The sequence below is a fragment of the Gekko japonicus genome, unplaced genomic scaffold, assembly GCF_001447785.1.
Source record: "Gekko japonicus isolate JY-2015 unplaced genomic scaffold, Gekko_japonicus_V1.1 scaffold363, whole genome shotgun sequence".
NCBI classification, from domain to species: Eukaryota; Metazoa; Chordata; class Lepidosauria; order Squamata; family Gekkonidae; genus Gekko; species Gekko japonicus.
In genome coordinates this window covers 294,279-319,223 of record NW_015177016.1, presented here as the reverse complement: position 1 = coordinate 319,223, position 24,945 = coordinate 294,279, and the positions used below count along the sequence as shown (strand labels likewise).

General features: G+C 40.6%; 1 protein-coding gene across 1 annotated transcript in view; it reads right to left on the bottom strand.

The window, feature by feature from the left end:
- The window catches only part of MCTP1 (multiple C2 domains, transmembrane 1), a 283,789-nt gene that overhangs the window by 58,168 nt on the left and 200,676 nt on the right, over positions 1–24,945 (bottom strand). Inside the window, exon 16 of the mRNA XM_015427721.1 lies at positions 5,478–5,531. Within this exon, the coding sequence (XP_015283207.1) occupies positions 5,478–5,531 (54 nt within the window). The remainder of the gene's footprint in view (positions 1–5,477; positions 5,532–24,945) is intronic.

The window sequence follows — 24,945 nt, the reverse complement described above, 5'->3', positions numbered from 1 at the left end:
TTTTCCCATTAGGGAACAGGGAGTCATCAGGAACTGCGTTCGGATTTTAGGGTCCAGGGTGGGGAATGGTGATAACCTCTGGGAACCTCTTAGGGTAAAGCTCCTCTCTGCAAGTTGTAAGGCTTCAGGAGTAGGCAGTCCTAGGTGGTGACCAGTTTTTGCTGGGCTGCCGGTCCCGAGCCAGACCGCTGGCTCAAGACCGGAGCTGGGCAAGGAGGTTAGTCAGGGATTGACACCTGCCTTGCCTGTTCCGTGCTTGCTTAGTTGGTCCCTTGCCGCAATGTTATGTTAAATAGTTAATAAAGTGGCCCTTGTTTACTTCCAAACTGTTGTCTGTCTCATTATTCTGACTGGGGGGGCAAACAGATCCAGTGAACCTCTGCTTATGCGAGATCTTACACAATATCTTACACTTTCCTCCCTATATATTATAGCACCCAGAAATTATCTGTACAAGGAGAAACAAAAGTGGCAATACAATAGAGTTTGACTTAGCACAAGCAGCTACCACCATCTTTTTCATGAGTTTCCCTTTGCGTATGAGCTCTAGCACAAGTAGAAATTCTGCACTAGATGTAACTCCTTATATTCCATAGTATGGTGAACTGAAGAGTATTTAAGTGCCTTGTAGAGACTTCCAACCAGTTTTTTCTGATGATCTTAATGAGACTTGGAACTCAGAGTTGGCCCAGGTTTAAAAATTATAGTACTAACCCCAATCTCAATCCAGCTCTAATTATGTAATTTTAGGGAACACCATTCTGAATTAGGCTGTGAAACTTTGCCCACCTCTAACTTTCAACTGCAACCTTATCAGTTTGTGAGCTTTCTGCTCCCTGCTAAAAGCTCAGAGCCATTCCACACACACACACACACACACACACACACACACACACTTTCTGCTCTCCACCACTTTGGCAGTGAGCAGAAAGCAGAGGGTTAATTGGCTCCAAGCCATTTAAACTAAACAGCTGAGCAGCAGGGAGCAGAAAGCAGGGGTTTCACTGGCTCAGAGCCATTTAACTCCCTGCTTTCTGCTCCCTGCTGTTCAGCTGTTTTTTGTGAAAAGCAGAAAGCAGGGGTTTAAATGGTTCAGAGCAGTGTTCCCTCTAAGCTGAGTTAGTGTGAGCTAGCTCACATTTTCTTAGCCTCTGGCTCACAGATTTTGGTCTGAGCTCCAGAGCAAACTAATTTCTGCAGCAGCCAGATCGTTTGCTCACAGTTTTAATACCAGTAGCTCACAAAGAAGGATTTTTGCTCATAGAACTCCACAGCTTAGAGGGAACATTGGTTCAGAGCCCTTTAAATCCCTGCTTTCTGCTCTTCACAAACTGCTACGAACTGCATCCAAATGCAGCCAAATTTTGGGATGAACTTTTGTTTGTTGAGCTGGTTCTATGGAGAACACTGAAGTGATGACATCCCTCATTTGTTCCTAGTGTGAAAGCAAAGCTTCCTGACTGCATGTGCTACCCTGCAAATGGGGAAAATCAACAACTGCCTGAAATCAAGCATTTTCTATCGTGCTCCCTCCTGGTGGGATGGCCTCCACATTGTTAGTATTCTGAAGAATGTGTGAAACAGAACTATTCCAGAGAGCATTTGTATAAAGTGAATAAGGCTGTATAGGGTGAATAGGTGGGGCCAGGAGATCTCCTGCTTTTAAAACTGACAGAGATCAATTTCCCTGGAAAAAAGGGCTGCTTTGGAGGCTGGAATCTATGGCATTGTACCATACTGAGGCCCCTCCCCTCCCCAAACCGCACCCTCTCCTGGATCCACCCCCAAAGTTTCCAGGTATTTTCCAACCCAGACCTGGCAACCCTACAGGCCATAGTTAAGGTCTGTGGAGTTTAAGATAGTTTTCATTTTGTATATTATGCTGTGGCTTTTGTTGACATCGTCCTTTAAGTTTGTAATCCAGCTTTATTACTCTGTTGTGTATAATAAGGTCTCATTGCATTGTTCTCAAATTTTGTAATGCTGCTTTATTGTCGGTATTAGTACATTCTCTTATTTTGTTGGTTCTATGTATTGTACTGTTCTTACGGCATTGTTTTTAGTTGTTATCTGCCTTGAGCCTCAGCAAAAAGGCAGCTATAAATGAAGTAAATAAATTTTAAAAATTCATATTTTACAGAACAGTCCCTTTTGAACTAAAAAGTAGAAAAGTAACAAATTCATGCTAAAAAAAGTTTTAAGGACTGTGCAAAGAGGTATTAGAGTTCGGGAAGAATAAGAGCTCAACAGCTTTAGCCTTCCTTAAGGCTCAGAATTTCCCTTCTAGGGATTAAGAGTCAGGTTCACAACAGGGTCATCAAACCTGAACAAAACACAATTCTGTTGGAGCAATACGGTGCAAAATAAATGACAGAAAGGCCATAGTTTTCTTTTACAAATTGAGTTTTAGAAGCTGGAGGATTGGAGCCAGTAAGGGTGAATTTTATATACAGAGCTGAACTAAGAATTTAAATTTTTGGTTGCAGTCTCTCATATATTATAAACAAGACAGCAGCAAATCTGACTATAAATGCCATTATTTTTACAAAAAACAAATGTTCTTGTCATGCACTGAGAGAGTTTTATGTAGCAAATGACTTTATATCATCTGAAGAGCAAGTCTGAACAATGTAACATGATTAATATTAAAGCAATATCTGAGAGAGCAAGAATTTAATTGGAGCTATACTTCACCAGCCTTAACAAAGGCTCCTCATAGGTACAAGTAGAAGACATCACTAATAAAAATATATTATGGAACAATTAATCATTCTGCTTACGATCCTGCAGTTTATTTGGGACTACCCAGAAAAACAAGAACATTCTGTTGTTGTTGTTCAGTCACACAGTCGAGTCCCACTCTTTGTGACCCCATGGACCAGATCACGCCAGGCAAGTACATTCTACCCATCTAAAAACCTACTTCAGCAAATGCCCACACAGGCTTTGTAGACATAGCCAATGAGTTATCCATTCATTTTGAGCAAGTGACTAATATCTACACCGGTTCTAAGGAAAGACACTTTTCATAATCACCCAACAATCTGCTAAGTGAAAACATATGGTGCAGCTTAGGCAAAGCCTGCCAGAGGTCTTTATTGAATGGAAAACAGGTGCTTTAGTTGTCTGCCATGTAATACCCCATTTACCCCCAAGTCCAAAGGTTATTGGACTAATAGTTGCCTTGTGGTAATCGGGGAAAACTAAGTTACATGGCATGGTCAAACATCTGGGACATATTTTATATGCCTGTAACATATGCTTCAGGTTCAATTAAAGTGAGGCTTTGGCACATTTATTAATCTTTTGACTTTTATTCTATAAGAGGACCCACTGACCTCACTTTGCTATTTCACCAAATGAGAAAACAGAAAAGTAATGAGAGCTAGAGGTCAGCATCAATCAGCACTGCAGAATTTACATTTGTTTTCCCTCAAAATTGCATTACGCACACACTTAAAATGAGGAACTTAATCATCCACATAAGTATACTCTAGAAGGAGGCAAAGAAGAATAAAATACATTAATATTTTCTGAATGTAAAGGTACTAATCTAAAATGCAGTGTCCACTCTATGTAGGCCTACATGTATGGCAGAAGAATCCTGTACAAATTCTTCTCCCACCACATAACATATATTGACACACAAATTGTAATTAATTATGAAAATTTAAGCCCACATGCTTCTTAAATAATGAAAAAACAGCCCCAAATTCAGATAATCATTTAAGCAAACACATTTGGCTTTGGAACCAGGATGCTGGATTATGACTGCCAAATATTGATACAGTACAAAATACTTGGTATTATTTTTACCTTACTATGCTTTGTTTCTCATGTACTTTACACACACAGTAAAGAAGATATATTGATTATTTAGTAATCTCAGAATGGGGAAAGTAGTACCTAGCTAGGATTTATTTAAACTAGGGTAAATTAGAAGCATTAAACATGTACATTATGAAGAGATAACAACTATTAGCATTTTTCTGGATATATATGCATCATATGATATATATGTATTAGGGCTCTTTTTGTATCAGGAACTCCTTTGCATATTAGGCGACACACCCCTAATGTAGCCAACCCTCCAAGAGCTTACAGTAGCCCTTGTAAGAAGAGCTCTGTAAGCTCTTGGAGGATTGGCTACATTACAGATGTGTCGCCTAATATGCAAAGGAGCTCCTGCTACAAAGAGAGCCCTGCAACTGAAAAAGAACACATATAGCTTCGCACAAAGGAAATTTAGCAGTTGTACTACTTCATGATCATGACTTGTAGCAAAGTGATTTAAATGTGTGCAAAAATGTAACATTATCTGTCTCATGAATGTAAGATAATAAGGAAATATTCAGACTTTCATCTTTCTAAATGCATATCTTAATTGTTGAAAGAATTAACTAATAGTAAGGAATATTTGACATTTTAAATGTTTGCTGCCAACCTACAGATTCTTATAGTGGTGTAGAATTGTACATCTCTACTAGCAACAAAGGTCAAGGGCATAAATTAAGCTACATTTTTTCTTGCTTTCAAAAAAGTCAATGCTTTATTACAACAGAAGTACAAGAACATTTGTGAAGGTCAACGTTTTCTGTATTTAATATGAGCTTTAAAAGAATCTGAATACCTCACTCTCACACTCCTCACATTTAATTTTTTTCTTTTAAAAAACGATTTCTCAAACTCTGCTTGTATTTCACACAAACCATTCTGCCAACTAGTGCCATTGCTTCACTCTTACAAGGTCATTCCAATTTCTCTCTGTGTCTCTTTCTGCCCCTCTAGGGACAACCATGCAGTCCTATTGCTTGCTTCAATAACTTGTATAAACTAGCTGTTATTTACTGAGGTGGGAATCCTAAACCCAACCAGCAACCTAGGAACTGAGCAAGATTCTGAAGAGCTGAAAGAGTGACCATAGTACCTTGATGCTGGGCCACACAATACCAATCCCAAATCCATCCGTAAGAGACCTATGAGAATTGTGATTATTTAAATATCATACAGAGTGTAACACACATACATTCTTCTGCCAAGTAATTCATAGAAAATTATAGATGGCAATCGGCAACCTTCAAACAGTATGAAGTTTCTATTTTTACAACATTTCTACCTCTAAGTACAGCCCTATTTGTAATACTCAAGACAGGACAAATTTTTGTCCTTCAAAAACAGTTGTCACTGCAGTTATCTTCACAACAGCTATCAAGTTCCAGACAAGCTGAATTATTTTTGTTCCTGGCAGGGGGAAAAAATTGACCCAGCTCTGGACAAAAAAAGAAGAAGAAAAAGAAGAGGATTTATAGTCCTCTCTCCCTTCCTACAACATACACTTGCATTGTTAGGATGATAAACAGCTCTGTCCAATTTTCTGGACTAAAAACACTTCAGCTCCTTTTTAACTGTCTGCAAGAACAGTGTCATGTCTAAATTCTCTCATCCCCAGGTACCCAAGTGCTAGGAAAGATAATTACCTTGTCATCTCTGTCATCCTCTTCTTCCTCGTCCTCTAACATGTCCTCCACTACCTGCAGACAAAACAGTAGTAGTTGTCATGAGTCAACAAGCAAAAGTTTTGCTCTGTCAAATCATTAAGTCTTTTATAGTTGAAAACTTTATTAGACAATTGTAATAAAACACAAAGAGGGGAAATTAACAGCCAAGAGCAAATTTAACACTTGGATTCCAAATTACTTATTTATTTTTATTTATAATTCACCCTTCTCTCTGGGAGTCAAGGTGAATTACACAGTGTGAATCAATACAATCAACTGCATGGGACACTGAATAAACAAGATTTGGATTCTAGAAATCTGGAACCAACCAGAAATCTGAAACTAGATTAGAAGCAAAGCAAACAATGTGTTAAGCAATGCAAAAAATTCATAGTAGGATCCAACTTACCACAAAAGGCAATATGAATAATACACAGTAGTATAGACCCGTATAAAGCATTTAAGGAATAAACCTAAGAACCCCCTACTTTGATATATAAGTAATTAAGAGCAGCCTGATGGTGAAATATTATGAGCTGTAAAAAAGCACAAACCCAAACTCCTGAAAGAATGAAAATGACTACTGTGAGCCTGAAACTCAAAAGAATAAGCAACAGGAGAACAATAACATCAGGGAGGCATTTCACTGCCCAGTTATGTCTCCTCAAAAGACCCTTTTCATCTTTATCACCTACATCTGAGAATGGAGCATACCCAACAGGATCTCTGATGCATATCTGAGTGGCCAAGCAGGTTCATAAGGGAGAAGGCAGTCTTTATGATAGCCTGATCCCAGTCCACTTACGGCTTTGACCTGTGCTGGGAAACAATGTAGCTCTTTTAATATCAACATGTTACCGAGAAAGCAGAGTTGTCTTGAACACTGCGTTATACCAGCATTTGTATTAGCTGAAGTATCTCAGCAGTCTTCAGAGGCATCCCCATGAAAAGCATATTTCAAGGAACTATTCTGGATGTGATCAGAACACAGATAACGGTAAATTTGGTTTTTCAAAAAAGGGATACCACATGCCAAAGAGATCACCTGCTCATCTGAAGGGGTAGTTCTCCAAGTTGCAAGGCTATTCTTTCAAGGGGAGTGCAAACCTTTGTAGCACAAATTAACACTTCACTCCTTGATTGGCACTATCATTCAAGAGCACTTCAGTCTTTTCTAGGCGGAGCTTTCGTTTATTGAGCTTATCCAGCACTTTACATTTGGATTGTCTCACATGTTGGTAATACATTGGTTATTTCCAGTATTATTATGATTAGATCAATGTTTTACAGTCATATATCATAGTATATCTTCAGGCTTGAAGTAGAAGATCACATCTTAATGACAAATTAAAATATGCCCTATGCATGGAAACCTTGGATAAAACACACATTCACTCAAAAAATAGTCAAACATATCATTCCTCACCTGAAGGTGTACAGTTCAGAAAAAGCTTCACCACATGCTATTTCTACACATTTGAAATAAATATTAATAATTAATATTAGGGTCACACTAGATGCAACAGGAAGGGAGGTTAACATGCATTTAGTCACTTGTAAAGGAAAGTGAAGGGTTTCCCCCCCTGAACATACAAAACAGAGAAGATGAGTGGGGAATCAAACCCGGTTCGCCCAGATTAGAGTCCACGCTCTTAACCACCACACCAAACTGGAACAGGCTATGAGCATTCCCCTTTACTGTGGGCTCAAAAAAGTTCATAATGAACTACTAGTTTAAGAAACCCTATATAGCAAAAGTTGGCTTGAAACTCAACATCAAAAAAAACCTAAACTAAGTTCATGGCATCTGGCCCCATCACTCCTTGGCAAATATACGGGGGAAGTTATGGAAGCAGTGACAGAATTCACATTCCTGGGATCCAAGAATACTGCAGATGGCGACTGCAGCCATGAAATTAAAAGACGCCTGTTCTTTGGGAGGAAAGCTATGGCAAACCTAGACAGCATAATAAAAACCGGCCAACAAAAGTCCGTATAGTCAAAGTGATGGTATTCCCAATAGTAATGTATGGCTGTGAGAGTTGGACCATAAGGAAGGCCGGATAAATATTATGTCCTTTAAAGGGAAGACAAGTTAATGTCCACCCTAAGTATTTTAATTTAAAATTTATATTTTTACACATGATCTATTTTGGTTATTATTTGATGAACACTGTTACCTCCATGCTTGAGAGGAGACATATGGAGCGTAACAACAGGATCTCAGTTAATCACTCTTAGCACTTCACAATTAAGAAGGATACAGCACTCTCCAATTTTGACATATTTATTCGCTCTGTGTCCACCCCCCCCCCCAGAACTGAATCCAAACAAATGGTGTCACAGCTCAGGTGGGGTATCACCTGACACTGCCACCACTCTGGATTTAGGATCCCTTGAGAAGGCCCAGAGCACCCTCCCAAGACCTTCAGACCTCCCTTTTAGCCTAATAAAAGGTGTGAGGACCAGTCAGAGTAACAACAAGGAAAAGGTTTATTTTATAGGAGGTCAAACAAACAAGGTGCAGGAATAATAACAGTAAGTGGATGAAAAGAAATCAAAAGCCCTAATGCATCTAAATATATACTGTGCCTAGCTCACTATCTCAAGTGGGCCTCAGTCTGCTCACCCTTCCTCTCAGGATGAGGGTCTTTTCGCTGCAGCAGCCTTCCCTCTGACTCTGCCCTCTTAGAAGAACAGCTTCTCCTCTTGTACCAGTTCTTTTATTCCTCAACCCTCTTCTTCCTTATTGGTCAAAATCGGTGCCGAAACTTCCAAGGCCTTCTGGGGTTTGTAGGCCCAGCCTCCCCTACTGCTAGCCAGACTCCCTGGGCCTAGTAGGCCTCTGATGGCACAGCCAAGATAATGACAAACGGTAACCATGTGGACTTAGCTTGTTATTCTTGTTTGGACTTTGCATCTTTTAAAACATCTTAATTATGTTAAATGGTACCATATAAACTAAGCTTGCTATTCCTGAATCTGATAAGTATCTTCATTATGTTGCATGCTAATTTACTGCCCACCCTGGACCGGTAAATTCCATTTAATTGTGTCTGAGGAAATGTGCATGCACACGAAAGCTCATACATTGAATTAAACCTTGGTGGTCTTAAAGATGCCTCTGAACTCAAAGTTTGTTTTGCTTCAGAGCAACATGGCTACCCACCTGAATCTATTGTTACCTGCTTTTAGCTTTAAGGACAGGACAACATACATTTAAAATAAACTGAAAAGAAATACACACATCAAAACTGTAAACATTAGGAAAATGTTTTACTGAAGGTTTACAGAGAAAAATGCATAAATTTTCATTAGCATACTCCCTTTAAATTTAGCTGTCTTCAACCTTGCTTGAAATCAAGCAGTATTAATCAAACAAAGGAAAGGCACTGGGGAAATCAAAAAGCTCTAATGCAAGCAGTTAAAAGTGACATGACCTTCTGTAATGTCACTTGTCACAGATGTATATGCCACATACCAGTGGAAGTATTGAAAGAAGTTGATTCTTGGCACTGATCCATGATTATTACACTCCTATATTATTATACTCCTACAGATGATGTTTAAGAGCTCATATAAGATCGCCTCGCATATTCTATACAATTGCTTTAGGAATAAACAGTAAGCATACATTTGCACAATATAAAACCCTCTCCTTTTCTGTTTTCCAAGGTATTTACTGACAAACAAGCAAGTACTCATTTGGTCAACAGCATTCACTCTGTAGAACTTTCCCCATTGCCAGAACATCAGCATCATAAAAACACATAACAAATTGCTTGAATCAGGCAGGTTGCAACACAAGCTACTAAGTTGTAATAAGTTCATGAACACTGGTCACATCCAAATGGGATAAATATGTACATTACTAATATTTTTTCAGAGTATGTTATAATTAAAGAAGTCAATAGGAATCAGAAGGCCATCTAGGATCTGCCAGCTATTTGGGGTATTGAATAAGCATAATTGACTCCAGGAGCTGTTTACTTGAGTGAACCACCACCACTTGCAAATCTTCTGGATGCTGGTTACTCTCAAGGAGTTAAAAGCTTCTAGGTAAAGCACACATACTTCCATGACCAACAGTCTACCTACCCATGCATTCGTGATCCCATTTAGTGCTCCCCCCCCCGGCACACCTCTCTGCCCATGCTTCTGTCCATGCTTCTATGTATAGATTCTAACCTTGAGCTCCAACCGAATTCTGACTCTCCTTTTCCCTTGTTCTGGGTACTGCAATCAGATTAGCTTCCCAGCCTTGACTAACAATGTTCTCATTGTTCCCTGGTGGGCCTTACCCCATGTTTTGTTAAGTCCTTGCAGTTTGCAAGGTGTGATCCAACAAAGATCCCCCAAAGCACTTGACATCTGACTCTCCTTATCTAAAACTATCTAAATCCTGCCACCAATCTGCCTATGCAAGCAAGACCCTAGACTGCTACAGTCAGCAAAAAAGCTTTCTGCAAAACAAAATAGCTTCAGATGGTTCAAGCGAGACATATACCACAGGAAACACACAATGAACATTAGTTAAACTTTAAATTTTAGAGTTATACCAATCCAGCTGAAATACACAGACAATTAATATCTGAGGTAAGTCTCATAAAACCAGTGGTAATTTTAAATATGTAACTGGGTACGTTATTGCAATTAATATGTGTATTTATGAAGAGGAAAGATTGTGGATACGGAAAGATGGTAACACATGCAATGTTATACAAAGGGACGTACACTAAACGGGCTCCAGTGCAGGTAACCATTACCTCCCATTTGAACAATCCAAGTTATTATATAATCTTGTATTGCATAATATACACTCACCTTGAATCCACCAACTTTCACCTCCAGGCTGGATCACTGTAACTCGCTCTACATAGGACTTCCCTTGAGACTGACCTGGAAAATGCAACTGGTCCAGAATGCTGCTGCATGCTTTAGAGTGCATATCCAATCAGTGCTTTGTCAGCTGCACTGGCTCCAGATTGAGGACCCGGATCAAGTTCAAGGTTCTGATGTTGACTTTCAAAGTCGTTAACAGTCAGGGGCCAGCATACTTTTGGGACTGCCTGTCCTGGTATGTCCCCCATAGAGCATTAAACTTGAGTGATCAAAATCTGCTGGTGGTTCCTGGCCCAAAGAGCATCCAGCTGTCCTCAATCAGGGCCAACGCCTTTTTAGCCCTGGCCCCAGCCTGGTGGAACACTCTTCCAGGAGAGATCGAGCCCTGTGGGATCTGGTACAATTCCACAGAGCCTGCAAAACAGAGTTGTTCTGCCAAGCCTATGGTTGAGGGCAACACTGTGCCCCTAGTTGATAGACTATAGCTAGAGTCTGGCCTCCCACTCCTTCCCTCCCACCCACTTTCTCTCATTCTTCCCTTCTCAGTAATTCTGTATACTACCCCTGTATGAATTTTATGCCATCTTGATTTTTACAGAAATTATCCTATCGATTTTACTGTTTTTATGGATTTGAATAATTATATATTGTATTTAGAAGCAGAAAAGAGCAAGAGTCTGGTAGCACCTTAAAGACTAACAAAATATGTGGCAGGGTATGAGCTTTTGTGAGTCACTGCTGCTGTACAGATATAAATGCCAGTAATAAATAAATGAATGGTCTCCAGGTGACACCTGGAGGTTTCCTGGAGTTGCAAAAAAAATTCTGCAAAGTTCCCTCCTCTGTAGGGTCAGGGAAAACGAGTGGTCGGGGAAAGAAGAGAGACTCCATGGTTTTGCCTGATGAGACTAAGCACAGGTTGTAAATTCTGCTCTGAAGTTCCAAAGTCTCAGCCTTTGGTTTGCCAGTCCAGGCCGTTGGATTTTAGAACTTTTTGAGTCAATTTTAAGTTCTTACTTTGCCAATCTTATGAATGTTTTATTCAAGAGTATAAGTCTTATTAAAAGGAAAAAAATGATTCATAAACTCAGTAAAAGTTAAAAGTTTGTTTGTTTTGTCTATATTCCATCTGGCTTAAGCAGAGTTGATTATTTTCTCTATAAAACTGTGTAAGAGTTCTTTGAGCAAAGAAATGGAATGTCTCCTGTCGGGAGGCTAACACCTAGACTTTGAAAACGTCAGCATGTGTTGGCTTCTGGTGTTCCAGTATAGTTCAGATAAGTCAGAGCAGAACAAGGTCATAAGCTTTACAGAAAAATGATTACTTACTGGAGATCTGAACATACACACAAGTCAAATTGTATTGAGCATTAAAAATAACCTTGTTCACATTTGTTCTTTTCCTGCAAAGAAAGCAGAGCAAAGGGGAGGGGCATCCATTTAGCCCCCTGTATGGTTTGTTTTATCCTGGTATTCTATATTTATAAAATGAGTTTTAATTTAAACTGTCTTTGTAAAAGGGGGGCCAAAAGTATATGTACTTGTGCTCAGTTTGCAATTTTATTTCCTGAAAGTAAGATAAAATACGTGGTAAAGTTCCTGCTTTGCAGGAAAGGTTTTCTGTTCCTTTCTTGGTCATCCAGAGGTTCTTGCAAGAATGTGAGGTATCAGTTGATGGCTCGAAGAGTCTGTTGGGTATTTAGGGTTCCAAAACCTTGAGATCTGTACTCTTCCTTTATTAATTAATAAATATTCTAGTGAATTCCTCTCTACAGGACTGTGTCGAGTGTTTCTCAAATTGGGTTGGGAAACACAACCAGAGGCACCCTTTGTGTCTTACACTGCTCACTTCTTCAGATACAGCTATATCATAGGAAGTGAGCAGGGACTCACAAAAGCTCATATCCTCCCACATATTTTGTTAGTCTTTAAGGTGTTATTAGACTCTTGCTCTTTTCTAGTGCTACAGACACACTAACATGGCTACCCATCTTGATGTATTTAGAAGGTTTGTAATTGTATATTTACAAATTGTATTTTATTTAATTCCATTTATAGCTCGCTCTGAGCCAGTTTTGGGGAGAGCAGGCTATAAATGGAATTAATGCAATCAGCGTCATTTGCTTATTGAGATTCTAGCTGTTAGACACTAATCTCTTTTTAGGTACAATGACTATAGCATTTAGGGAATTTTGGTATCACCACATTTTTTATGACCCAATCTAAGTTAAACCCTTTTAAATTCTATTGAATTAAATATGAGAGAGAAAAAAACATTGAGATGAATAGGACTTCAGTGCTTAACTTAGATAAACTCCTACAATATAGTATATAACCCAAACAAAAGTTTTAATTGACTATACACCTAAACAGCAGCCCAAATAGCCCAGCTCAGCCTGGGCCCATCAGTGCTTGGAAACTAAGCAGGATCAGTTGGGGTAAGTACTTGGAAGAGAGACCACCAAGGAAGATGGTGTTTGCTATGCAGGGGAAAGGTGTAGCAAACCACCTCTGCTCATCTATGGTCTTGAACCTGTGGATTGGGTAATTTGTGATAGGAAGAAAACAACACAAGACAGACAAATCTCCCTGGAGAGGGAGTTCCAAAGTTTTGGTGTCACAACTGAGAAGGGCCTTTCTTAGGTTGCCACCCATCTAGTCTCAGACAGCATGGGCACTCAAAGCAGAGCCTCTGAAGATGACCCGAACGGTAGGTAGGTTAATATGGGAGAAGGCAGTCCTTTTGATATGCAGGCCCTAAGCCATTTAGGGCTATAAAGGTCAAGACCGGCACCTTATTTAATAAATTTATTTATAAATTAATTTTAAACCACCACCCCATACTTGGGGCTCAGGGCGGTATACAACATTTCATGAGGATCCATTCAAATCACGATTAAAACAAATTTTAAAAAGTAAAACAGATTCCATAACCATTCCAGATGGCGCCAGGATGGGCCAGAATCATAGTTCTTGCCCCATAGGAGAAAAGGCGAGGAAGGGCCAGACTGAGTAAAAAACGTTGCTGCCCTCAACCATAAACCTGGTAGAACATTTCTGCCTTGCAAGCCCTGTGGAACAGCACTAGGTCCTGCAGGGTTCCACCAGGTCACTTGTTGCTGTTTTCAGTCGCACAGTGAGTCTGACTCTTCGTGACCCCATGGACCACATCACACCAGGCCCTCCTGTCCTCTGCCATTCTCTGGAGTTTGCTTAATTTCATGTCCGTTGCATCGATAACACTGTCTAATCATCTCATCCTTTGCCGTCTCCTTCTTCTTTGACCTTCAATCTTTCCCAGCATCAGGGTCTTCTTCAGTGAGTGCTCTCTGCTCATTTGGTGGCCAAGTATTTGAGCTTCAACTTCAGTATCTGGCCTTCCAGGGAATAGTCAGGGTTGATTTTCTTTAGGATTGACTGATCTGATCTCCTTGCAGTCCAAGGGACTCTCAAGAGTCTTCTCCAGCAACATAATTTGAAAGCGTCTATTCTTTGGCACTCGGCCTTTCTTACAGTCCAGCTCTTGCAGCCATACATTACTACTGGGAATACCATTGCTGACCATATCGACTTCTGTTGTCAGGGTGATGTCTCTTTATTATGCTGTCTAGGTTTGCCATAGCTTTTCTCCCAAGGAGCAAGCGTCTTTTAATTTCATGGCTGCAGTCATCGTCTGCACAGTGATCTTGGATCCCAGAAATGTGAAGTTTGTCACTGCTTCCATGACTTCCCCTTCTATTTGCCAAGGAGTGAGGGGCCCAGATGCCATGAACTTAGTTTTTTTGATGTTGAGTTTCTTTTTATAAAAGAGCAACAAAAAACAAAAACAAACTAACATACATATAGGTTGAGGTTTCTATTTACCTCATTATTTTATCTGTTAAGTTACCTCATACATTATCTAATTATACATTTTGCTTCTTTATTTTTCCCCATCATGTAAATTTGAATAGAACTTTGCTCATAACTAAAAATATAGTTTATATTTTCTTCTGATTTGGTTGTATGTTCATATGGTTTATGTATTGTATTTTTCCATTCATTTATAAAACCTTGACCATGTATTCTCAAATTTTTGTTCATTTTGTCCTCCCAAAATTAAAGTTAATTTGTCCATCTCTACAGTTTCAAGTATTTTATTTAAGATTTCTTCTTTTGAAGGTACTTCATTCTTCCTCCAATATTTGGCATATAATATTCTTGCAGCTGTCACTACATGTATAATAAGATAAGCAACTTGTTTTTTACAATTTTCTGGTAATCTCCCTTATAAATAAAAGCCGAATGGTGGTGGCACTTCTCTAGAACATTCCACACGCTCCAAAATCAGTTCGCTCTCTGATCTGTCATTCAGAGGGTCTCCCTATCCACTGGCTGCTTTGCCTGAGTCCTGTCTCCAACATTCTAAACAGTTTGCTAATCCTCTCCCCCCCATAGCCAGTCAGAACACAGAGGTTATTTGCATATGCAGCCTCATTGGCCTCTGCCTCAGAACACAGAGGTCGTTTGCATATGCGACTTGATTGGCTTTTGCCTCTAACATTCTAAACAGTTTTGTTGTTCTGAGGTAAAATGTGTCCAATCTCCAGGTGAGGGCTGGAGATCACTCAGAATTCCAACTGCTTTCCAGATGGCAGAGATCAGTTCCCCTGGAGAAAATGGTGGGCTCTGTATCCTTATATGCTGCTGAGGTGGCCCCCGTATGACAGCCAATGTGACGTAGCAGTCAGGGCTTCAGAGCACGGGAGAGGCTGCAGGTGTGTGGGGGGTGGAACGCTGAAGAGTGAGGGGGAAATAAAGGTAGGTTGATAATTGGCTGGGAAGAAGATAGGGTTGCCAACTCCAGGTGGGAAATTCCTGGAGATGTGAGGGATGGAGCCCGGAGAGGGTGAGGTTTCAAGAGGCGTGGGACCTCGGACAGATACAAAGCTACAGATTCCACCCTCCAAACCAACTATTCCCTTCTGGGGAACTATCATTGCCAATCTCCAGGTGAGGGCTGGAGCACTCAAAATTACAACTGTTCTTTAGGTAGCAGAGATCAATTCTTCTGGAGAAAATGGTGGACTCAGTGTCATTATACCCTGCTGAGGTCGCCACAGCAAATTGACACTGAGTGTCCAAGGCCAGGGCACCCGCCCAGAGCCTCTTTCTAGAGGCTGTTGTATTTATTTCCACAACGGGCCTTTTTCCTAGTTCTTGTATAAAGAGCAATGTTGCGTTGTTAGAGTTTAGCTTACAAGGTGACTTTTATGAGGGATCAAGTCTTACCTCCATTAATTGTCTTGTTGCCTTAAACAGATATGTTTGCATGTATAGCTCTGGTTTCTCCCCCCATTCTACAATCCCAGCTAGGGATACCGTTCCCCAGGTGGGGGCAGGGGAATCTCCTGATTTGAGGGGCTTTCCCGTGATGCCGGCCACCTGGCCAGTTGGGGAAGCCACACCCCCACATTCGTTCCCAGCCCCGCTCGAAAAGAGCGGGTCCAGTGTGTGCCTGCACCGCAAGCTGCAAATTTGTGCCTTGCAGGGCAGGTTCATGCTGCGGCCACTCTTTTCAAGCAGGGGCCACCTGCTCCTGCCCTGCACGCAGTGAATTTGTGGCCTGCAGGGCAGGCGTGTGGGGGGGCCCACTTTGCCCCCAATCATTTAAAGGGAAGGTTCCCTTTAAATGGTTGGGGGAAAGCGGGAGGCATGCACATACAGTGCAGTATCCCTGATGCGATGATGTCACTCTGCATTACATCATTGCATCAGGGATGGCCCCACTTCTTCCCAGAATGCCCCCCCCAAATCCCCATGGGGGAGAAGATGGGACCTGACAACTCTAATACCAACCCAAATGCCTTATTTTGTCTTATTAGGAATATCTGCTATTACATCTGTACTGTTATATCTTGTACTCCACTCACAGGCCGATTTCGCACAAGAAGCTGCGCTGCCATCACGCCTCCCTCTGCTCTGTTTCCATTGGTCAATTTCCCACTCGAAGCCACACGGCCGCATTTTGACCCGTGGCTTTGCTTGATTTTCCCCGTGGTTTCATGATCCTCAAAAAACAGGATCACGAAACCGCGGGGAAAATCAGGCAAAGCCGCGTGTCAAAATGCGGCTGCGCATCCTCAAGTGGGAAATTGACCAATGGAAATGGGGCAAAGGGAGGTGTGACGGCGGCACAGCTCCTTGTGCAAAATCAGCCACAAATTGCCTGATATTGTCATATTTTATAATCTACTTACTGATAGACTGAAATGTTTTTATCATACTTGTAATCCTCCTTGGGTCCTAATGAGAAAGGCAGACTATAAATGAAAACATTAACAACTACAAAGTGTTGTTGGTTCAAACTACAGTTAATAAGCCAGGTACAAACCATGATTAGAATTCCAGGTTGGCACCCACCAACAAACCCTAGCCTGTATACAGATATCACACTGAACTAGAGTTTAAATCAATCCATAGTTTATAAAATGTGGTTTGTGTTACCTGAAGATTATCAATGTAGTGCAATTAATTAATAAAAGCAGGGTTTACTTTACTGACAGCTTTAAGAATAATAAAAACCACTGAGTTTAAAATACTGCTACAATATATTTTTAATACCAGGCAATCTCATCATGACATGTAGAGACTAAAACTAACATAGACACAGTCCTACTTAAGATGTCTGAATGCATGAAGTGCTGTAAAAGCCATTCCAAGCATACCTGTTTTTAGGAAGTCCATACAATTTAATAGTCTTTTAAAGGAGCATCCCTTAAAAACAGATTTGAAATACACAAGTGTTCCATCAAAAGTGAAAGTATTTGCATGTATTTCTATTTTGGCCCAACAGAACATGAAGCAGTGGCCTGACATAATTCTTTCTCAAACAACAGGGTTCCAAAGTCAATGTTCCAGCTCTAGGGAAATGGAGGAATGTGTCCAGAATCTGGGTTTGATTTAAATTTCTTCCCTTTTATCTCTGTGCAATCTAACCACAATATGTGCTTGCGTGTCAGCTGATTTACAATGCTCGTGTGTAATTATAATATAAAATTATTGAATGTGCACAGATTGAAGAGGATATATAAAAACCACTTAGACTATTTTAGGTCAGTTGAAAGTACTTTAGGTCAAGCTGAAGATTCCCCACAGTCAATAAGCCTCATATCTATGTCTATGTGGTCATTTTCACAACACGGCATCTGCATCTCTTACACAGAACTGTGGAGGAAGAACCTTTAAAATGGTGTAATTGAAACAAAATATCCATCTCTTACATAATGGCAGCAATTCACATTCTGTATAACCAGCCTCAAATTTGATGTACACAGAAAGCATGCAGGGCCCTGGGCTGCTCAAGCAGATCATTGTGGTTGCCTGGCTCGAAGCCTATCTACTGTTTGCTTTCCTGCACATAGAGCTGTGCACGGTCCAGCATGGGAAACCTATTTTTACACTCACAGATTCTCTTGTTTATATTTACAAACAATGGACATCAATAACAGCATATTTGCAATACTGTTTGGAAAATCTATAGCACTGTGAATCAGTCTAAGGAACTATTCAAACATTTGACCTTGGACTATTTCAACTACATTAAGTCATCGAGGTAACTGAACCATTAGATACCATAATTAATATGATGAACTTGCTTGCCAGTAAGGCTGAATATATTGCACCACACAAGGTAAAAGACAGACAGAAAATTATTGGTGCTTCCACTGCTGAAAGACAGACAACTTGATCTTTAGAGAACTGCTATTTAAAAAAAATGGGGCTTGTTCTGGGGAATACGCATAATTGCAGGTAGATGTTGAACAGGAAACAGGTTTCACTTGCCTTTTGATATGTTTCACTCACATGTGTGTGATCAACAGACTTAAAAAACTGAATTCTTGGTAGTGTAACAGGCAGCACAGTAAACACATTCATGTTCCAACATAATTTGCAATTATACACCTTGCATTATCAGCTTAATGTGTACATTATGCTAATACAGTTAGTACAAAGCATAATGATAATTGTGTATCTCTTTATAAGGAGCTGCGGTGGCTCAAGTAGTTAAGACGCTGAACTGCAGGCTATGGAAGGTCGGTAGTTCAGCAGTTCGAGACCCAGGTACCGCATGACAGAGTGAGCTCCCATCTCTGGTTCCAGCTCCTGCCAACCTAGCAGTTCGAAAGCAAGAAATTGCAAGTAGATAAATAGGTACCACTTCAGTGGGAAGGTAACAGCGTTCCGTGCACCTTGGTGTTTAGTCATGCCGGCCACATGACCACGGAAATGTCTTCGGACAGCGCTGGCTCTTCGGCTTTGAAACGGAGATGAGCACTGTAACCCTAGAGTCGGATTCGACTGGCTTTCAAGCAAGGGAACCTTTACCTTTACCTATCTCTTTATATATGTATTCTTAAATGAGTTCAGGTGACTTTTCTCACTTTTACACAAATAACTGTGGAATCTGTTATGTTTTTTAATTGAACTATGTCTCCATCTAAAGGTCTAATGAATTTGCCTTTTAGAACTATTACTAAATCTATGCAATGTCTCACTAATTCATGCTTATTTGTAAATGAAATTTACACAGACTTGCAGATTTACAATCCATGAATGTTTACTCAGAAATAAATCTCCATTGTATACTGTGGAGCTTACTCCCAGAGAAGCATGTCTAGGATCACAGCCTTCCTTTGGTTCCCTAGAAGAGCTTTTAAAACAATGGCATTTGAAATCACAGATAACAACATAAGATATCAGGAGTTAAATTGTCTCAGCAGTGTAGGTATAATACAGGCTGGAGAATGGCCACACCTATTTTTGTCCCACCATCTGTCTTGCCATTGTTATGGGGGGAGGGAATTCCTTAGGGGAGGGGATGAGTGAGTGAATGAATGAGACCTTTGCTTGTACCAGACATAACTTTCCAAGTCTCCTCCTTCCCTCCCTTTTGCTTTCCCAAGGGAAGGTGTCCTTGAGCAGCTTTCTCTCCATCCCCGAATGTAGATAACCAAGCCATATATCTCTCACTTGGTTGGGATGGCAACACTAGGTGTGGTATGTGTGTGACATGTGCTTGGAGAAGGGGAAGGGGCTTTTCTTTGAATTTACTGTATAATAGGCTTGTGCCTGCCAAAAGTCTTCAGTTCTGACACAGTGACCTTCATAGTGTTGGTTTTCATGCTTTTCCTTCCCCCTATACCAAGACTATGTTTCAAACAAAGTGTTAATTTTGCCCAATGGTGTTTTGATCTGACGGGAACTGGGTTGTTATGATCTCTCAGTGGGTTTGACAGCAAGGGTACTATCAATTTGGTAGACTAGTCATTCCTCCTAGAGAGCTGAGTGCTTTGTCTCTCTTATTTGCTTTTGTAGATGTTCAGCCTTTATGTATGGGTAAATGTAAGGGTGAGAGGTAGATGCACCAGATAAGAGTAAGGTAACTACACATCTCTAAGATATCATCCCTTCTAGTCCTTTTTGCAATAACCTGGGAAATCTTGGCTGTCATCAGTAAGCCATTGGATTCCAAAGAATGCAAGATGAGTTAACGGGAAAACATTTGTAATCCAGGATTTAACATGAGTGGAGAAATGTGGTCAATGAGGATTCCCTTTCCCAGCACTATCCATCAGTCTTCCACATTTGAATGTCAGCTTCTGGTGACAGGGTCTGAAAATATTAGTATTCTCTTAGGGTTCTGCCCACCCCACTGTCCCCACACTCCTCCTGCCTGAATTAATGGAGGTGGTTTCAGTGTGGTGCTGAGAGACCCCAATGCTCTTAGTCCTGGGGGCTTTCTATACACATGCAAAGATAATTTTTATCTGGTGTGCCAAAGGAATATGCAACCTCCATGACAACCACAGGGTTGCTTCAGTTAGTATGACTCTCTCAGAATGTATTATATAGGCTGCGATCAGACGAACTGTTTGATTTGATGTTGTTGCTGTTCCCTTCCAAATTTAAAATGCACAATCAGACAGCATAGTTTGTATCCCATCCTGCAGTCATTGCCCCCCCCCCAGTCCTCACCCCACTCTGAGCTTGAGGTTCTTGGCACCGGGGAATGTCTGACCTTTACAGATGAAGCTGGTTTCACCCCTCATTTCCGGATGTCTGGACTCTCCTGTTGCAATCTCAAGCCGGAAGGGGAGTCTGAACCTTCCCTTCCAGTCTGAACCTGTGTTCTGTGTATATTGGAACTGGATGATTTTCATGGACAGATCACCACGTAGCATGGTTTAGACTGCTGGCTTCCAAACTATGCAGAGGTAAGAAACTGATCATAATGATCTACACCTGGCAGCCAATAGCTCTTGATGGGTGTTTTTTCTGACCGCTTTGGGAAGTTTTTCTGGCTGGGGTTTCAGTCAATGTCCATACAGAACAAATATTAATCACTTGTCCTGTATACATAATGGCTAAAATATCAACTCCTCGCTTCATCCATACCCAAGAACTTGACAAAAAGAATGAAAGCCCAGCATATTACCTGCTCTAGTTGTAAGTATAGAAGTATGGTTAAAGGTATCATGGGGGCATACAGATCCATTGGAAGTAGCCTTGAGTATGTGCTGTTAGATTATAAACATCAGGAACCTCTTTTATCCTGTTGCATTCTAGGCTATGCATCCCCCCCCCCAGTTCCTTTACCTTCCCAGTTCTATAGCCAAGTAAGCCTTGAAATCTTTCCTACTTCATAAAATTGCTGGCCTGAACCAGAACATCATATTCTCATCTTTAACACAGCACAGGAACATACAGGCAAGGCAAGCAAACAATTTGTACTGGCAAAGAATGTAGGATTTTATTTATTGGATTATAATCTGCCTGTCAATATTGCGCGGTGTTAGCCCACTGCAGACCGGGCATGGGTGCAAGGGTATCCAATAAAGACTGGAGTCTTCAAGGCTTGTGTAAAAGTTATTTACAGTTTATGGTCTAGTGAGCCTTCAAGGAGGTTTATAACAACAAACCTAAGCCACAGTATCCAAGAACTTCTATAATTTCAAATCAGAATATTTTGCAAAGTCAAATTTGAAGTTTTTTTGGGGGGGAATGCAGCCATTCTAAAAGAGCAAGCATCTCAACTATAAAGAACCAGCCTGATTATCAGAATGCCTGCTGGAATAAAGTGCTTACTTATTTCTGCAAAGTGAAGATACAGGTGGTTTGGCATACTTCTCTGAAAAGGGATTTCTAAATAGCAGGTGTTACTGTTGAAAAGAAGAAGAAGAGGAGGAGGATGAGGAGTAGGAGATTGGATTTATACCACGCCCTTCACTACCCAAAGGTGTCTCAGAGCGGCTTACAAACTTTCCCTTCCCCTCCCCACAACAGACACCCTGTGAGGTAGGTGGGGCTGAGAGAGCTCTGACAGAAACTGCTCTTTTTCAAGAACAGCTCTTATCAGAACTACGGCTTGCCCAAGGTCATCCAGCCAGGTGCAAGTGGAGGAGTGGGGAATCAAACCTGGTTCTCCCAAATTAGAGTCCGCACACTTAACCACTTGTTTATTTTTCCCTACCAATCTGACCTCAGGTAAAGTAGGATGGGTGTGAGTGGTTTGGCACCAAAGAAGATGGACAACTAGAGGCTTAGCTCCACTCTCCCAAACCCCCGAACCACACAGATTTACGATTTAATAAACCTGCAATCCATTTTATTATGAGAAAAACAGGGACTGACAAAGCTGCAACAAAAAGCATTCCGGACGTCTTTTCTAAATCAACTCAGTCAACTACACTAGATGATGAGCACTCTGAAACTGACAAAATGGCGACAGAGGAGCAAGGTATTGCCATCCCCCCCCCCCAACAGAATCCAGGGACCCCATCATGACAGTCCATTACCAGGGCAATGTGAGCTCCCTGCTCGGGAGCAGTCGGTCCTGATTGGAATCCACTTTGCCATCAGGAATGCAGAGCAGTTTGCAGATCTTAAAGTCACCTTAACTAATGTAGCTCATACAGCAGACTGTGCAAAAGATAGGAAGAGGTGAATCAGCTCAAAACTGATCATTCTGCTCTCAAAGACCTTATACTGACTCTGGAGGCTGCTAGCTGCGACCTCAACATCAAATTTAGGGGCTTTAAAGAACAAATAGACAATGATGTGGAACTCCCCTATTTTAGTGCAAACTGGCTTGTGCTGGAACTATATCTTGAAGAAAACGCTGCCCTGCTCATCACAGCAGCTTACCACCTCAGTCCCCTCATTTATCCATCTTGAAGATGCTCCAGAGACATTCTAGCCATCCTTCCAGATCCACGTACACGTAGATGAATTTTAGAAGAAGCCAGGGTAAGAGGATTCTTCCCATTTAAGGGGGACAAGATACTAATTCTCCCGAACCTCCCTTCAGATGTCCTCATCAAGCGTCGGGAACTGCACCCCATTACAGAGACCCTTTACCATGTCAAACTTCGATATAAATGGACAAATCTCACCTGTTTGCAAGTAACAAACAAAGATAAGCTTTACTATGCCACTGACCTGGAGACTAGCATAGCACTTCTTTAATCGCTTCATATTGCTCCACTAAACGTCTCCAGCAAATTGTCACGAAAGAGAAAGATGCCTCCATCCCCGAATAAGGACAGTAAAATGATCATCAGGCAGACTTAACTGTAAAGTATTGATAGTTTTATGCTACCCGCTAAACTCCTGTATTTTATATAGGCTTGCAGCCTTATTGCTCTATGCCTCCCATTCATTGATCTTTGCTTGCAGCAACTTCACTTTGCTACTTCGGTTTGGGGGGGGAGGGGGAAGGAAGTTCTCTTTAGTACCATTCCCCTGTTTGTGCTTAGTCTCATTTCCTGGAGAGTATGCCATTAATCTCATTGGGCAATTATCGGGTGAGATTAAGAGAGACTGATCTTTACGTTTTTATATATTTCTCTTTGTTAATATTAAAACTGCACATACATTTTGATCACATAAAGCATCACTTTCATTTCATTACACTTTCTATTCACACTACTAGACATAACATTAAGTTTGTTACTTCATATACTTTTCTTGCCTTTCTCTCTCCTACTCAAAGAAATTAACTTCAAAATTGATCATATCTGTACATTCACTAACTGATACACTCATTGCTTTTTAACGTCACCTTTACTCAAATGGGGGGGGGGGGAGAAATCACAGCCTATACTTTCAACCAAAACACAATTCATTACAAATCACACTCATTAATTCTCTTTTTAATAGTATTAAGGGCAATTTTTTGAAATATAACTTTGTGGTTATTGCATCTCATCCCAACTTGACGGTCAGAAACTTATAAGTTTAGCACATTTAGCTGTTTAACTTACTATTAATTGCTGAATCAATTTTGTATTATGTTATTAACTTTTTCTGTAAGAATAACTTTTGTTCAATAGTTGTTGACATATTTCAATCAATTTTTCTTATATCTGTTACAAAACATACTATATTTGGTATGTTCAGAGTCTAGAGTAGGGACACTGTAGTTGGAGTCAATTTGAGACTTGGTATCTTTTGCTACCATACTCCAATTTCAGATTTAATCCTCACTAGACTGAAATTGCTCCACGTGTTAACCTACTATGGTTTTCATTGAAATTAAGTTACCTGAGCTACGTGCTTGGTTGAGCACATGATCAGTCTTGTAGTGAATAAATTTATGGTCAAACACAACCTGATTACTTACCTACTTGAAATACTATAAAAGGAAAACATACATATGAGTAAATAACGACTATTAAGATACATTCACCACCCGAGCAACAAATTGAACAATAAATCAAAAATCAAAAAGAACAGAAGGAGTACTTATAGAGAGGGGAGAAATTATAAATTTCAACTCATCTAGGAGAGTGCGAGAAAAAATGGAGAAAGCATGAAAAGGGGGGGGGTAAAGTAGGATCTTGACATCCTAACTGAAAGAAGGGGAGGGAGAGTAATGATATTTGCTGCAGGATAATTTGGATGATATGAGTTAAGTTTGCATGAAACGTCAGAGGTAAAAAAAATCCCATCCATTAGAAAGTCAGTTAACAGGTGCTTCAAAGGAGTACAAAGTGGGTATAAAGAAGTAACATGGTCTTCCTGCCAATTCAAAATGTTGCCTGAAGATTCATTCAGACTGTCCTAATCAAGCATTAACCTGTGAATACTGTAATTTCTATAAGACAAAGGTTTTTATGTATGCAGGTACTACCCTTGCAAAGGACTTCTCAGATGATACATTTTATTTTTCTTTAATATGTATAAACACGTTAAGGAACATTCTCAACAGAAGCATGGAAAATACTAAAGCAAAGGTTCTCAAACTTTAGCAACCCAAGGATCTCCATTTTGATTTTGAAATATTATAGACCCCCAGGATTCCTCGTTGTCCCTCATCACAGCCTATCATACTCTACATAGCCCCTTTGCATCAGAACTGGAAGTAGTCAACTTCTACCTGTTCCTTCCTCCTCTTCTCTGTCCCCACCTCCTACTTCTTTGAATAGGCAGTAGACTGTGTTCTGATTAGCAACTTCCCAGCCCTTTTCAAAGTGCACCCAGCAAGCCATGCAAGGCCCATGGGGACTCTTATCCTATTGTGAGACCCAGGGCTTTTGGGAGAAATTGAAGGCCATGGTTGCTG